This window comes from Camponotus vicinus, unplaced genomic scaffold (assembly GCF_025532165.1).
Source record: "Camponotus vicinus isolate PSW18456_S1 unplaced genomic scaffold, iyCamVici1.0 SCAF_4, whole genome shotgun sequence".
NCBI lineage: Eukaryota > Metazoa > Arthropoda > Insecta > Hymenoptera > Formicidae > Camponotus > Camponotus vicinus.
In genome coordinates this window covers 14,914,620-14,930,811 of record NW_028141976.1, presented here as the reverse complement: position 1 = coordinate 14,930,811, position 16,192 = coordinate 14,914,620, and the positions used below count along the sequence as shown (strand labels likewise).

The 16,192-nt window shown below is 33.5% G+C and overlaps 3 protein-coding genes across 5 annotated transcripts in view; 1 reads left to right on the top strand and 2 right to left on the bottom strand.

Moving 5' to 3' along the window:
• LOC145969629 (uncharacterized) overlaps positions 1-16,192 on the top strand; it is a 54,084-nt gene that overhangs the window by 33,297 nt on the left and 4,595 nt on the right. The gene's annotated exons all lie outside the window — the stretch shown is intronic.
• Reptor (repressed by TOR) lies at positions 4,600-8,348 on the bottom strand. The gene is made up of 6 exons (XM_083095727.1): positions 7,599-8,348; positions 6,771-7,461; positions 6,225-6,626; positions 5,494-5,988; positions 5,279-5,401; positions 4,600-5,140 (listed from the first exon to the last, which is right to left on the bottom strand). Exons 2-6 carry the CDS (start codon positions 7,381-7,383, stop codon positions 5,046-5,048), a joined length of 1,728 nt encoding a protein of 575 aa, XP_082951853.1. The 5' UTR covers positions 7,384-7,461; positions 7,599-8,348; the 3' UTR covers positions 4,600-5,045.
• LOC145969630 (uncharacterized) overlaps positions 13,761-16,192 on the bottom strand; it is a 43,243-nt gene continuing 40,811 nt past the window's right edge. For 2 of the 3 annotated variants that reach the window (XM_083095722.1, XM_083095720.1), the window contains exon 3: positions 13,761-15,997. In XM_083095722.1, the coding sequence (XP_082951848.1) occupies positions 14,024-15,997 (1,974 nt within the window). In that variant the 3' untranslated portion in view covers positions 13,761-14,023. The remainder of the gene's footprint in view (positions 15,998-16,192) is intronic. The other variant, XM_083095721.1, reaches the window with a different exon arrangement.

Sequence of the window (16,192 nt, the reverse complement as noted above, 5' to 3'; positions counted from 1 at the left end):
AGAGAGAGAGAGAGAGAGTGTGTGAGAGGATCGCAAATTCGTCATTTCTCATTTATATTAAAATTTATTTCATATACGTAAGCACCTTGCTATACAGCACTGGTGCTACCAACATTTTGTGCACATAGCACGGAATAGAACCAAAAATTGTGCACCTTATATGTTACCCTCTGAGAACATTCGTGCACCTTGGCTTCGTAGTTTATGTGCACGTTTTTAAGGTCCACAGAGGGCGTATCGCTTTCAGGGATCACCTAAAAGCGGGCCATGACACCTCTCATTCTTCTCTCTAGTTGCAATATTGTTGTTCTGTGCTGTATGGACTTTTACAATACAATACAAATATTCAATTTTATAGTTCTTTCTCTGCATGACATGTAATATTTTATTAATAATTCCTGAAGATTTTATATTTTATTCTTTTTTTTATATATTATTTTATTTTTATTTTATTTCTTTTATATATTATTTTTTTATATATTATTTATATATTTATTTTATATATTATTCTTTTAGACACATGAAAACCTGTATAATTTGTAATAATTTCAGAAAAATTAACAAATAATATCAATACTTTATTAAATTTCAGTTTAAATAATTTAATATATATAAATCTCTTTCAGATATACAAATATATATATAATATTCTATAGAATTATATATTATATAAATACACATATATTTACGATTGCAGAAAAGATCCTGCAATTAAAATCAATACAAATAAAATAAACATGCAATAGTATCGTAAATAATTTGTAATAATTTCAAAATTATCAAATAATATCGATATTCCATTAAATTTATAAATTTTTCAGATTCGTGCAATTAATTCATATAGTGAGAAAAATTCTCGATGTATGAAGCATATACAACATATATCGCACTTTTATGCATCAGCATTGGAAAATATGCAGAAATTGAATGATTTAATGTAAAAGACATGTTAGGTTTAATTGAATAAGCATGACCGAGATCGGACGACCGATGGATGACTAATAATCTCGAACATAAATAGTGCCGTATCATCCTTCCATAGAATCTCGTGAAAAAGAAAAAGCTTAACTTGAAATCTTGATTTTTATATGTATATGTCAATGAATAATTCATTGAAAAATCCGTTTTTGCTGTCTACATGTTTTCTTTTTATTAGAATAAAAATGACAATCCAACTTTGTCTTTACATTTTGATGAAATTAATCGCTTATCATCAGGTCGTTTGCCATCATAACTCGTTTACTGTGATTAATGCCGGAATACGTTTATACGCTAAATATCAATTTTCCATTTTATATATTCAACGACCCGTAATAACAAAAAAACTGCGCGTCTATTCTACCTATAATAACGATTCATTGATGTAATCACAATTGAAGCGTCGAGTGCACAAACGCAACATACGCAAGTACATTAGCATAAAAAAAAATCATCGAAATAACAAAATGACATTTCGTACGAGGACGTATATTGCACACCCTGAAAAAGTATTTTTATTACACGCAATTCTTGCACACTTTTGCGACTACGATGATATCGGAATGACGTCTCGTGCTACATTGGTATTACACTAAACTCTTGCCGACATTAAACATATATAGCAAATGAAACTCTTACGATAACTCGCATAACAATAAATTAGACTGCATAACGATTTGATAAGGATTATACAACATCTGTATTTATATCTGTATATAACCATATGACTATATATCCACACTTTTTCGTAAACACTATAATCTGCGCAACTTTACATACAAAAATCGATTAAAAAAATATTAGTACGAATATAATATGGATTAATATCTTGCATATATTTAAAATATATATATATATATATATATTTTAAATATATATATATATATATATATATATATATATATATATATATTAGTAATTAGCAAAATATAACTGTAATTTTAACCGCAGCGTACAATCGTTCTAAACATTATATATGTATATGTATCGTCACTACATTCATCCTTTCTTTTAAAATTCTAAAGCAACAATACATCGTCACGCCACGATTACAATCTTTTCTCATAAATTGTTATTTCATCTTAAATCCATATAAATATATATATATATATACAGGGTGACCCATTTTAACTTAGGCAGCCAAATAACTCGAAAAATAAGCAAGATAGAGAAAAATGTTTCAGACAAAAGTTGTATGGTTTCGAGGGGGCCATAAGATGGTACCATTGGTTTGACCTTGAAGAGTTATTTGAAGGTCGCATGAAGGTCACCTTCAATTTCTTAAATGGAACCTACTATTTGTCATTGCATATTCTTGTAGCTTATCTCGAGAGCTTTCCAAAACACTATAATTAAGTACCTTTCCGTTAAGTACTTTTTGAGTTATGATGCTTGAAATAATTTCTTAATTTTACATAAACCGTAAAATATCTTGTAAAATATTCATTTTTCGATTATCTTACCTTAATACTTTTATGTACAAAATAATGAGAGGAATCAATTGGTGTAAAGAAAACACATAGTTGTTTTTAAGAAAAAATATGGAATTGTTAATTGCAAATTACATATTTTTTCTTCGAAACAACTATGTGTTTTCTTTACACCAATTGATTCCTCTCATTATTTTGTACATAAAACTATTAAGGTAAGGTAATCGAAAAATGAATATTTTACAAGATATTTTACGGTTTATGTAAAATTAAGAAATTATTTCAAGCCTCATAACTCAAAAAGTACTTAACGAAAATGTACTTAATTATAGTGTTTTGGAAAGCTCTCGAGATGAGCTACAAGAATGTACAAAAATATATAGGATGTTCCATTTAAAAAAATTGAAGTGACCTTCACGTGACCTTCAAATGACTCTTCAAGGTCAAACCAATGATACCATCTTATGGCCCCCTCGAAACCATACAACTTTTGTCTAAAACATTTTTCTCTATCTTGCTTATTTTTCGAGTTATTTGGCTGCCTAAGTTAAAATGGGTCACCCTGTATACATGTATGTATGTATGTGTGTGCATATATATATATATATATATATATATATATATATATATAATATATATATATATATATATATATATATATATATATATATATATATATATATATATGCACACACATACATACATACATGTAGGTATAGCGTTTCGTTCTGAGGTAGATCGAGTCAGCAAACAGCAAACAACTATATAATTCAAAGCTCATTTCTAAGTGCAATTTATAAGTGCACATTCTAGATCTATTATTATTACGTTTTAAAACTATATCGTCAGAATATAAAAAAAAAAATCATCAATGTCAATTTTTATCTATTGTTGCATTACAACTACTATAATTTTTGAAACCTTATCATTAATGATTGCACAATTAAATGTAATTCTAATTGATATCCATTTGAAGTGCGAAGAGAACTAGTGGAACTGTACTTCAAATTCGGCAAAAACTCAACAATATGATTGAATTTAACATACGTAAAAATTAAATCTTATTTCTGCTCTTTTCCTGTTTACTGAAATTGTAAATTAAGAATTAAGATTAAAGACAATGTTTGTAACACTCAATGATAATGGACATTGATGATATCTAATAATCTATTATAATTGTTAAGTGACATTCGGCACTTTACTTTTTTGAACTTTTATCAGGATATATAATTATACGTTTTCTCTCTTAAAAAGGAAAAAAATATACAATTGTCAAAAAAAAAATCGTATTTTGTGTTCTTACATAAAAAAGAATTCGATACTGAAGCAGTAACACATGATCCATGAGAAATAGTATGTACAGTTTGATAAATGTATATTGGATGCGAAAATATACTTTCATTAAAAAAAAAATCCATGATTTATAAATTTGTAGATTTTTAGTGAAGTTAACTAATGTATCAAGGTTTCATTTCTCACTTACATTAAATATTTTTACATAAAATAACTTCTGAAACAATGCATATATATATATATATATATATATACAGGGTGTCCCATTTTAACTTGGACAGTAAAATATCTCAAAAACTAAGCCCAGCAAACAAAAATGTTTCAGACAAAAGTTGTATGGTTTCGAGGGGGCCATAAGATGGTACCATTGGTTTGACCTTGAAGAGTTATTTGAAGGTCGCATGAAGGTCACCTTCAATTTCTTAAATGGAACCTACTATTTGTCATTGCATATTCTTGTAGCTTATCTCGAGAGCTTTCCAAAACACTATAATTAAGTACCTTTTCGTTAAGTACTTTTTGAGTTATGAGGCTTGAAATAATTTCTTAATTTTACATAAACCGTAAAATATCTTGTAAAATATTCATTTTTCGATTATCTTACCTTAATACTTTTACGTACAAAATAATGAGAGGAATCATTTGGTGTAAAGAAAACACATAGTTGTTTTGAAGAAAAAATATGGAATTTGCAATTAACAATTCCATATTTTTTTTTTTAAAACAACTATGTGTTTTCTTTACACCAATTGATTCCTCTCATTATTTTGTACGTAAAAGTATTAAGGTAAGATAATCGAAAAATGAATATTTTACAAGATATTTTACGGTTTATGTAAAATTAAGAAATTATTTCAAACCTCATAACTCAAAAAGTACTTAACGAAAAGGTACTTAATTATAGTGTTTTGGAAAGCTCTCGAGATAAGCTACAAGAATGTGCAAAAATATATAGGGTGTTCCATTTAAAAAAATTGAAGTGACCTTCAAATGACTCTTCAAGGTCAAACCAATGGTACCATCTTATGGCCCCCTCGAAACCATACAACTTTTGTCTGAAACATTTTTGTTTGCTGGGCTTAGTTTTTGAGATATTTTACTGTCCAAGTTAAAATGGGACACCCTATATATATATATATATATATATATAGAATCTGTTAATTATGCATCAATCAAGTTAACTATGTCTGTTTTCTGAAATAGCTTGAAGTTTAGATATAAAGCGTTATTTCTATGTATATATATGTATATAGACAAATATATATTTATATAGCATATCTTAATTTTTTTAATATATACATATGTAGACACAAGAGATTTATAGGAAAACGATTTTCTATAGTATTAAAAATTATCGATACCGCCATCAGGTATGCCACTTTTAATATTCTCCAATATCTTGTTCACAAATTCTGTCGAATGATTTGCTATTCGCACTTCTGTAATAAAAAATTCACGCATATTAAAGTAATACTGATCATTAAAATGTTTGTTATATTTAAATGCACTTCATATAGTATTATATATGTATTTTATATATTTATACATATTTAAAAAAACACTAAGATATTACTCACTGGTAGCCACTTTGCAACATTTTTCCATTTGCCGCGTAAGCTCTTCTTGATTCTCTGGATTAGATTCAGCTAATTTAGCAGCAAGCGTATGTTTAGCTTGTGATATACCGTGTATGAGACGTTCTGTAGAAAAATAATTTTAAGTTTTTAATCCACTATACATTTGAAATAATCTCATTGAATTAAAGATTTTTCTATCTCGACATATACTCAACTATGCTCTGTTTCGAGTCCATGCAACTTTATCTTATTAGCTTCATGTTGAGCTTTTTTCTTCAAACGGCATGCCCGAGAAGCTAGTTTATTCTTTTCTTTACGTGTCTTTGGTCTTACTGGGAAAGGTAATTCCGAAACAGGTGTCATATCATTTATAATGCGATTGAGTTTGTCTAATTCTTTTCCAATATTATGAAGTTTGCGAGGATTCGGCGTAAGATCATTTCCATCGCCTTTTCGTGCTTTTCCGCTATGTTTGATTCCTCTGAGAACACAATGAGGACTAAATACTGGATCGGTTGCTTCGTTCAAAACATGCGGGTCTTCTAAGCGTGCTCGAGCAATTAATCGCTGTCCTTTTGGTCCCTTTGCTTGAACATTATATTGCCAGAAAAATCTTTCTTTCTTACTATGTCTGTTATCTTTCCCTAAATCTGTAGTTCCCATTCCTATTCTGTTGTTACTCTGGTCCTCATTATCACTTCCACCTGTATCTAGTAAATAAACAATAGTTTAATCATTACTAATTACATTGTATATTATTGTATAATTTTACTTCATTTATGACATGTTGATTTTACTTCATTTATAACACTTAATTTAAAAAAAATATAAAATAAATTAAACTTCTATACAAGATTATAAAATAATAATCTGCATAATAAATTACATTTAATATATTAATAACATAATTACATTTAATATATAAATAACATAATAATACAAATACCATTATCACTGCTATAATCATCATAATGATCACTATCATCATCACTATCCTCATATCCTTCATCATGACTAAGAGGATCAGGACAGAGTGGATCAGGACTCAGTGCACCTCCGGTACTCAAACTACTTGTCGATCCTGCCTCCACCAAGCTACCAGTACTTAACAGATGTTGACGTGGTTCCCTATGAGACCAGATCTGATCCAAATGTCCCATTGTCTGAGTTGGAGCGGACATAGAGAGTCTTGAAATTTTAGATTTACCACTTGTGGAGATATTATCCATTTGATTGGACACTGGTTTAATAGGATTTTCATCTTTTCTCATAAGTAAATCATGTAAAGTAGATCCAAGAAGACGCCCTGGAGGATGTGGTGAAGTTGATGAACTTGCTGTAGAACTACCTATTAAAATTACAGTACCATTTCTATTTTTATTATAAAAAATAATAAATAATAGATCATTTACGAATCAATTTCAAATATATTTATTTCAGAAAACATACTATTTTTATTATTATTTCCTAAAATGTATTTATTTAAACAAACCTGCAATATTGCCAGTGCCTGGACTGGGAAACGCAGTAGGACTAACAGCTTCTGCATTATCTATGATGGTTGAACTTCTATTAAAAGTATAAGTATTTGTATATGTGGGACAGCTTCGATAAGTTCCAGATTGAGGAAAACTACTAGGTGCAAATCCTATGCCACTAGTGTTAAATAGAGAGCTGGAAAATGGAAGAACATTCTCTATTTTTATCGGCTGTACCCTTTCTTCAGGCAGCAACAGATCATCGAAATTTAGATCTCCCAACTCCAGCGTCTCATCATTGGCATTTAATTCAGCGAGAGTTGGGCCCTGGATTAGTTCAGCTTTGTCTACTTGGAATATATCATCCTCGTCCATCTTAAGTGAAATGTCCAGCTGATCCGGATCCATTTTAAAGGGATATTCCATATGTTCGCTCCTCATATCCCACCCAGAGGAGAGAGTCAGAGGCGAAGGGGAGAACTGATTGTATGCTCCTCGTGTGGTTCCTCTGTGTCCTCCGGGTATCGGTACAGACGCCGTCGCCGAGCCCATTTCCTGGGCAAGTTCCTGCTTCACTACGCTATCCATACTAGGTAGGAAAATGTCGCTGTACTTAGAATTGTCCATTAGCGACAAGTGCTTGAACGAGAAACGTGGGGGTGACGCTGCCTGCTGATCGTTGTACGTACTCCAAAAATTGCTACTCTACAAGGTAGGACATAAAAGTTAGCTAGATAAGAAAAATCATCAATTCTAGGCTCGATCTATTCGATTCGGCTCGTCGACTCAGCGTGTCGTGACAAATATCACGTGCACGCGACTAACTTGTCGCATGTTCTTACGCGTGGGTTCGCAGCAGGCTCGACGAGTGGAATAGAAGGTGAGCAATGAGGAAAGAAATGCGACCAATCGTCTTCAATTTTGACTCGTCCGATCTGCTCGATCGATTCCACAATCTTGCGTCCGTAGTGATGCACGAGGGAATGGAGAACAATTCTCTCTCTCTCTCTCTTTCTCTCTCTCTCTATCTATTTATCTATTTGTTTGTCTCTTTCCCTCCCTCTGATTTTTTGGAAAATTCCGACAGAGTTGATCTGATTGGGAAAAACAACGGTGAAACACACACGTCGAAATCACATATTGGTCCACGCGCGTTCACAGGACGCACGCATCGCGGTTCTCGTTAGCGGGCATTTTCCGCGGCTGACAACATCGCGACGAGAGGCCCAGATTGAGTTTCACTTTTCCCAGTCTAGTCTAGACTCTTCCCCGACGAGGTCCGCGAGGTCCCGATCGCGAGATCGGTAGATCGCAGGATCAATCGCGCTGTTCCTGACAGCTCTGACGTATCCCACGACGAGCGAAACGCGTGAACGCGAGCTCGAGAAGTCGCGAGAGGCGCAAAGTTACGACGTGTGTTGTTTGTTATTGTTTTGCCACGAGACTGTGAGGCCGAGCGATCACAGGGTGCCTATTACGGTTCTTGAAGCGAGGTGAAAATTACAAAAGTGAACAAATTTACTAGATTTCGACAAATGAAATTGTAGATACTCTAGTAAATTTCCTCACTTTTGTTATTTTCACTTCGTTTCAAAAACCGTAATAGGCCCCCAGTGATGTTTGCATAAATAGAGGAAAGGGTCACATGACACACCGTCGCGAAACAACGTCGGCCAATCGCGCGCCGTCATTCCTCCGTACGCGGCCCGCACTTTTTTGCGCCCGATGTAACTCGGCGAGAATTTTCATTCCAATATTATTGCCCCGTATGCATGCTTACGCGTACTTTCGCGCGCGTAAAAGTCGCGAGGACGTTGTGGATTCCAAGGACACAATCACCTAATCGATCCCCTTTGATTGTCGCGCCTGATAGCGAAATTCTTTATTTTTTTTTTTACATATGTCGATCGTACAACATGTAAATGAGACTTGAAGTTCTTCGTCGAATTATTTATGCTTATGAAACATCTTCATGTATTTTTTCTAGATTAGCATTCTCACTGATTAGCAAATATTTGGCCGCATTCAGCAGACTCAACAGTTGGGCAACATTACTAGTTTTCCGATGTAATTCGACGCTGATTGGTCGGACCTGAAAGTAGAAACCAATCATGTTCGATTGCTACTTAGCGGTGAGTCCCTGAATGCGGCCTTTTTCTCGTTTTAATCTCTCTAGTGATATTTTATTCTTTTGACTTGGCACGACTGCTTTCAATCGCGACCACGGTCTTAAGCCGACGGCACACGGTACGATTTTTCGTACTGGATTTGATAAGATTTAGTAAAATACTAAAAATGCACCAATCAGAATGCAGCATTTCTAATATTTTACTAAATCTTATCAAATCCAGTACGAAAAATTGTACCGTGTGCCGTAGGCTTTACATACAGGTCTGGAAACTCCGGTGGTGGGGGAGGTCTCACTTAAGGTAAAAGCACATAAAACTGCATAGGCGCATAACCATAAGCATAAGGAAATTGATTGGTCCACAAATATATGCATAAGAAAATGAACCAATCAATTTTCTTATGCTTATGGTTATGTGCTCCTGCAATTTTATGTGCTTCCACCTTTAGTGTGTCCGTTTTTCGGAAGTTCACGGCTTGCCTGCTAGGTTCGCTGCGATCTAGAAGTCATTTTAGACGTATGTTAGAGAGAGAACGACTACTGCCGTCTATCTCTGTCTCTTTCGCTCGTATTGCGACTTCTAGTCGAAAAACGGACACACTAAGGGCCTGAGCAGAATGGTTGCCTTATAATTTTAAGACTATGTTTTATGCCTTAGGTCTTTGTCTTAAGTAACGCACAATACTGTGTGTTATGTCCCGAGTCTTATGTATACGCGAACGTTTGTAAGAAATAAACGTTCGCGTATACATAAGACTCGAGACATAACACACAGTATTGTGCGTTACCTAAGACAAAGACCTAAGGCATAAAACATAGTCTTAAAATCTTAAGGCAGCCATTCTGCTCAGGTCCTAAGTGAGACCTCCTCCACCACTAAAAAAGGCCTGAGTTTCCAGACCAGGAGGCCTATAACGGTTTTTAAAACGAAGTGAAAATAACAAAAGTGAGGAAATTTACTAGAGTATCTACAATTTCATTTGTCGAAATCTAGTAAATCTGTTCACTTTTGTAATTTTCACCTCGCTTCAAGAACCGTAATAGGCACCCTGTATGTAACCGTGATCGCGACAAGCCAATGGCAGAGAGAAGACTGAAGAGGGGTCACGCTGCCGTTTTTCAGGGAACGCTTTTTCCCCGCCATAAAGTGGCGCTAACTGCATCCATTCTCATAGTTTAGGAAATAATAGTTTATTTATAATTAATTAAAATAAATTGAGTGTATAGTTAGCAGACATAAATATTTAAAAAAAAATTTTTTTTTTAATTAACATGAAATTATTTGGGAAATATGTCTGTAATGTTTTTAACGTTTGGGAAATAATTATTTCATCTGAAAATCGGTAAATATGTCGATAAAAGGAGCCCGCCTCGACCTCCGGGAACATAGCCGGGCAACTTCGACTTTTTTAATTTTTTTTTTTTTTAATTGTTTGTTGGTTAATTTCTTACAAGCATGGAGCTGACACACACACACACACACACACACACACACACACGGCCGGGGGGTGCAAGGGAGGCCTTCGGCCCCCCTCCCGCACCCACCCGTCCCCCTCGCTTCCTGTGAAAAGTTGTAAAATGGAACCTCGCTTCGCGTGGAAAGTTGCATCCTACCGTAGGCACCCCTACCGGCGGGGTGGGTGCAGGAGGGTGCAACTTTCCACGCGAGGCAAGGTTTCACTTTGCAACTTTCCACGCGAAGCGAGGTTCCACTTTGCAACTTTTCACGCGAAGCGAGAGGGACGGGGTGGGCGCGGGAAGGGGGCCGAAAGCCCCCCTTGCACCCCCCCCGTGTGTATGTGTGTGTGTCAGCTCCATGCTTGTAAGAAATTAACCAACAAAAAATTAAAAAAAAAAAAATTAAAAAAGTCGAAGTTGCCCGGCTATGTTCCCGGAGCCCTGGCGAAAATAAGAAACTTTATAAAGCGTTAACAACCGTTGAGTGAGGGTTTTCTGAGAGTTTATATGCTTTTCAAACTTTGTGAGAGCACTTACATAACGCTGTTGGGTTTTGAATGCTTATCAAACGCTGCAGTGTTGCAATTTTTGTTCTACAAACTCTTTATATAATGTTACATGAAAGTTTTGCAATGCTGAGGTAACATTTTTCAGAGTACGTTCAGTAAACGTTGATACATCTTCGTGTACAGAGTTTACTCAGACTTTTCAAACGTTTACGTTTACGCTATAACGTACAAACGTCTTTTAAACGCTGCAGTGTTGCAATTTTTGTTCTACAAACTCTTTACTAATCGTTTTTAAACTCTCGACGAACTTCCACAAACGTTCATGTAAACGCCAAACAAACGTCTCATTTTTGCCAGGGAGATCGAGGCGGGCTCCTTTCATCGACATATTTACCGATTTTCAGATGAAATAATTATTTCCCAAACGTTAAAAACATTACAGACATATTTCTCAAATAATTTCACGTTAATTAAAAAAAAATTTTTTTTTTTAATATTTATGTCTGCTAATTATATGTAGTTAGCAGAAATAAATATTAAAAAAAATTTTTTTTTTATGTCTTATATTATATTTATGTCTGTATTATATTTATGTCTGCTAACTATAGTTAGCAGTTAATTTAAAAAAAAAATTTTTTTTTAATTATCGTGAAATTATTTGAGAAATATGTCTGTAATTTTTTAACGTTTGGGAAATAATTATTTCATCTGAAAATCGGTAAATATGTCGATGAAAGGAGCCCGCCTCGACCTCCCTGGCAAAAATGAGACGTTTGTTTGGCGTTTACATGAACGTTTGTGGAAGTTCGTCGAGAGTTTAAAAACGATTAGTAAAGAGTTTGTAGAACAAAAATTGCAACACTGCAGCGTTTAAAAGACGTTTGTACGTTATAGCATAAACGTAAACGTTTGAAAAGTCTGAGTAAACTCTGTACACGAAGATGTATCAACGTTTACTGAACGTACTCTGAAAAATGTTACCTCAGCATCGCAAAACTTTCATGTAACGTTATATAAAGAGTTTGTAGAACAAAAATTGCAACACTGCAGCGTTTGATAAGCATTCAAAACCCAACAGCGTTATGTAAGTGCTCTCACAAAGTTTGAAAAGCATATAAACTCTCAGAAAACCCTCACTCAACGGTTGTTAACGCTTTATAAAGTTTCTTATTTTCGCCAGGGCTACACCAGATGATATATTTATAGAATTTATTAAAGCACATTGCAGCTTAACAATATTCCAGAACATGAAAAAAATTTAAGAAGGAAAATGATCATGGATGCTATATCTACATCATTACCAAAAATGTAATTTTTAGGGTTCAAGTACAATGAAAAATATAAGGAATAGGAACAGGGAATAACCTAAGAAAGAAAGAGAAAGAGAAATATCTTTTTCTCTCTTTCTTTTCTACATTATTCCCTGTTCCTATTCCTTATATTTTTCATTGTGCTTAATCCCTTACAAATTTTATTATTTGTTAAATGTTCTAATGTCGTACTAATTGTGTAATAAATATTCTCATATCAATTATATCAAATGCGTGTTCAGTATATCTTTCCATACTTCTAATTATATATTTTTTTTAAATAACCTGTAAACATTTCAATATTTCAGATTGGCAGGCATTATTGCAGGATATCCTGGACATTTTGTGGCGTATTGTAAACGATTTTCTGGATTATGGGAACAACACACTTAAAGTCAGTACACATGAGAAATTTTAGTATTTACCATAAGCAAATCGACCAATCACAGGACGGCGTCCATTTTATATAGCTACCGGCTAACTTCACAATATAAAAAATTTAATTAAATTCGTTTAATTTTAATTTAAAAAATTTAATTAAAATTAAACGAATGACTCACAAACCTTTTTAATTATACTTCAAAACTCTTCATACGAAATACAAACGATTCATAAGGAGAATTTTTAATATTTAGTTATGTTGGCTAACTACATACTGTAAAAATGATTAATTTTTTATAATTATTCTAATTACTCACAAACGTTTTTAATCACACTTCAAACATCTTCATACGAAATACAAACGATTCCATAAGGAGATTTTTGGTTGGCTGAAAAATTTCCGGCTAACTTAATACGAATGTATGTAAGACCGTGGTATAGACTTATTTTGAGGTTATATTTGCTGCACATCGAGTTCGTGCATGTGATCAGTTGCTAACAGAAGTTTAACTAAGGTTTAATTAATCTATCCTCATTGTACAATGGAAAAACGAATAGTATATAAAACTAAGTTTAAGGATCAAGAAACGTTTCATTAAACTTTAATAAAACTATGTTTACGGATCAAGGATCGTTTTATTAAACTTTAGTTTAAGCTGTTATTGAAAAACCGGCCCTTATTAGTCTTCTTAAAATTTCATTGTAGACGCCGCATAACTGACTATATGGGCGGAACCTTAGGCCAGGTCTACAATAGGCAATTTAAGCCTTAAGAGATTGACCAATCACAGTCAAGTATGAAGAGAATACTCGACTGTGATTGGTCAATTTCTTAAGGCTTAAATTACCCGTTATAGATTGGGACTTAGCATTTAACGGAGGCTTTTAATGTATATTAAATTCATAATTCTCTGCACCATCTTTGATAAAATTATTTTTTTTTACTTTTATATATTATTATATCTTTAAAAAAATTTATTTGAAAGCTAGGCAACTCAATGAAAAGCTGTAAACTGCACTCTCATTTGACCTCATCAGTACAGCACATTTCATTGGTCGTCTAATATATATTATTACAATGATTATACATATATATAAGGTGCTTTCCATTTACATCAAAACTCAGATAAATCTCACTTCTGTCTTTCTTTAACATGAATGTTGAAGAAAGACAAAAGTGAGATTTATCTGAGTTTTGATGTAAATGGAAAGCACCTATTATTTACAACGATTTATTTTGTTTTAATGCCGCAGCAATTACTTCTTATGAGACCTTATTTTCAATTTTTTAGCAAAATATTTTATTATTAATAAAAATATACAAAGACCTCTTTATTTTATCAACTAACTGTAATGAAATATAACTGAGAAATTACAAGAAAAAAATAAAAACTTATTTGTTTACACGTGACACTGTCAGAGAAGAATGCGATAATACTTATTTGTTACTTATTAAACACAAACAAAGCCAATGCACGATATCATTTGACAACAGTAGCGGTATTAGCTTTAGTAGCCTCTGTAGAAGTACTTTCGAGAAATTTTGCTTCATTTACATCAGTAGTGTTCACTAAGTATCGCATAGTCACATTTGACTTTATTTTAAAACACAAACCAACATAAATTTTTGTTTTAACATGTTTATACTCCTCCTTGTCAAAAACCTTGAAATACTGTTTATCAATAATTTGTTTAAGAGCATCTTGTGATCTTTCTGTTTCATTTTCTTTGCAATATTTCCATTCAAATATGGCTCCAACTGTTCTAAGAATTATAAGCATGTCAAATTCATGTTTTCTTCCTCGCTTTTCCTTGGAGATCTTTTGACAGACTGCTCTGTTAGCTTGTGCACTGAAAATTGTACTATTATATGCCAAATAAAAAAGAATATGATGTAACTCTGACTCATTATATGGAATTGTCGCACCGTCTGAAAAGAGGGCTGAAACTGCATTAACGAGTTCACGAAATGGTCTTTCTTTACTTTTCTCAGTTTCCTCTTCATCATTTGCCATTAATAGCAAATTCCCCAGTGCTTGTATGTATTTTTCTATATTTTTAGGCTCGAGTTTATACTTTGTACTAAACATCGATTCACTGTAACATTTACGTTCGATTACGCTCTTTATCTCCCAATTTGGTATCTTCAGACTTACAATGTGCGCATTCTTTTCAACTGCATTCAACAAACCATTATCCCACAGAAGCTGTAAGAAGTAATTCACTTGCGAGGTTTCTAATTCATTCTGTGAATCACAGATTGTCTTTTTCAGTTCCAAAATATTATCAACTGTTGGCTCAGCTAGTTCTATTTGAATGTTCTCATCTTCAAGAAGTTTCTCGATTGGCTTTTGTATCTGAGATTTCACAAACAAGTTTCCTAAAATATCCACAAAGCCTGACCTGGCCCAATAGCTATCAAACATTTTTCTTTTTTCTCTAACACTATTTTGCAAATAATTTATGACAGACCAGCTATTGTAAATTCTTGTTTCTTCACTATTTAATATTTGGTATCCATCGTACCACTTTTCGACACCATCAGAATCCTTCACTGCTTGAAATTCACTTTTCTCAAATAGACTATCTACTTCCTGTACTGTAAATCCATATACTCCAGAAAAATCATCTTCTTGCAAGAATAGAACATTACCATGATTGCGTAATTCCCAGGAAAATGCTCCAGATAAACGAACAGAGGAATTAAGTAATGCATGCGCCACAATTGTTTGATCCTTTAAGCTTGCTGACATCAGATGGCTAATAGAATTTAACAGGTATCGCAGGAGTTTATCATCCATGTTCTCTGTAACAGCTTTCATAATGGGCGCGTCGGTCTCGTCTATGAGAATAACAACTTTTTTGTTGAAGTGAGAATACAAGATTTCAGACAAGAATTGCAATCCGTCCTCTACATCAGATTGGGATAGTTCTTTCAGCCTATTACGGTTATAATAGTTCAGAAATATTTCGATATCTTCTATTTTCTTATCTTTAAAACTGCAAGAACCATCAGCAGCTTTTTCAAGAAGGTAAGAATGCTGCTGGAATGCTTGACAAAGAGCTTCCTTCAGTGATTCTAAAATGTCTCCCTTTGTTTCACCTCCTACATCTTTAAGACTCATAAATATCACGGGGTACTGACCACAATGTTCCTTAACGAACTCTGGATGCTCAAAACCTAGCTGCAAATTCATAAACAGCTTGTAATTATCACCATCTTCTGGATTTGAAATTGGCTTTGCATCTTCATTTACTGTTATCTTCAAAAAGTTCTCGAGCATATTCATAAATGTAGTTTTTCCGAAACGGCTCGGGGCTGTTATCCGAATCACAGATGCTCCATATTCAAAGAAACTTTTTATATACTTGCTCTTATCCACAAATGTAAGTTTTGTTTTGACGATCTTAAAATCCGTTGTAGAGAGATCAGCTATATCTGATTCCTTTGGTATCTGTAAACAAAATCAGATAGGCCCCATTAATTTTGCTAATCACACTCAAGATATGCATGAAATATATACCAGCAGTAAAGAGAAGAAGGTCGCAATACCAACAGAACGTGCGAAAGCGCAAGCGAGTACAGATGCAGCCATAGCAGAAAACATGCAAAGAAGGCGAAAAAGAAATTACTTTAGCATATGTCGATC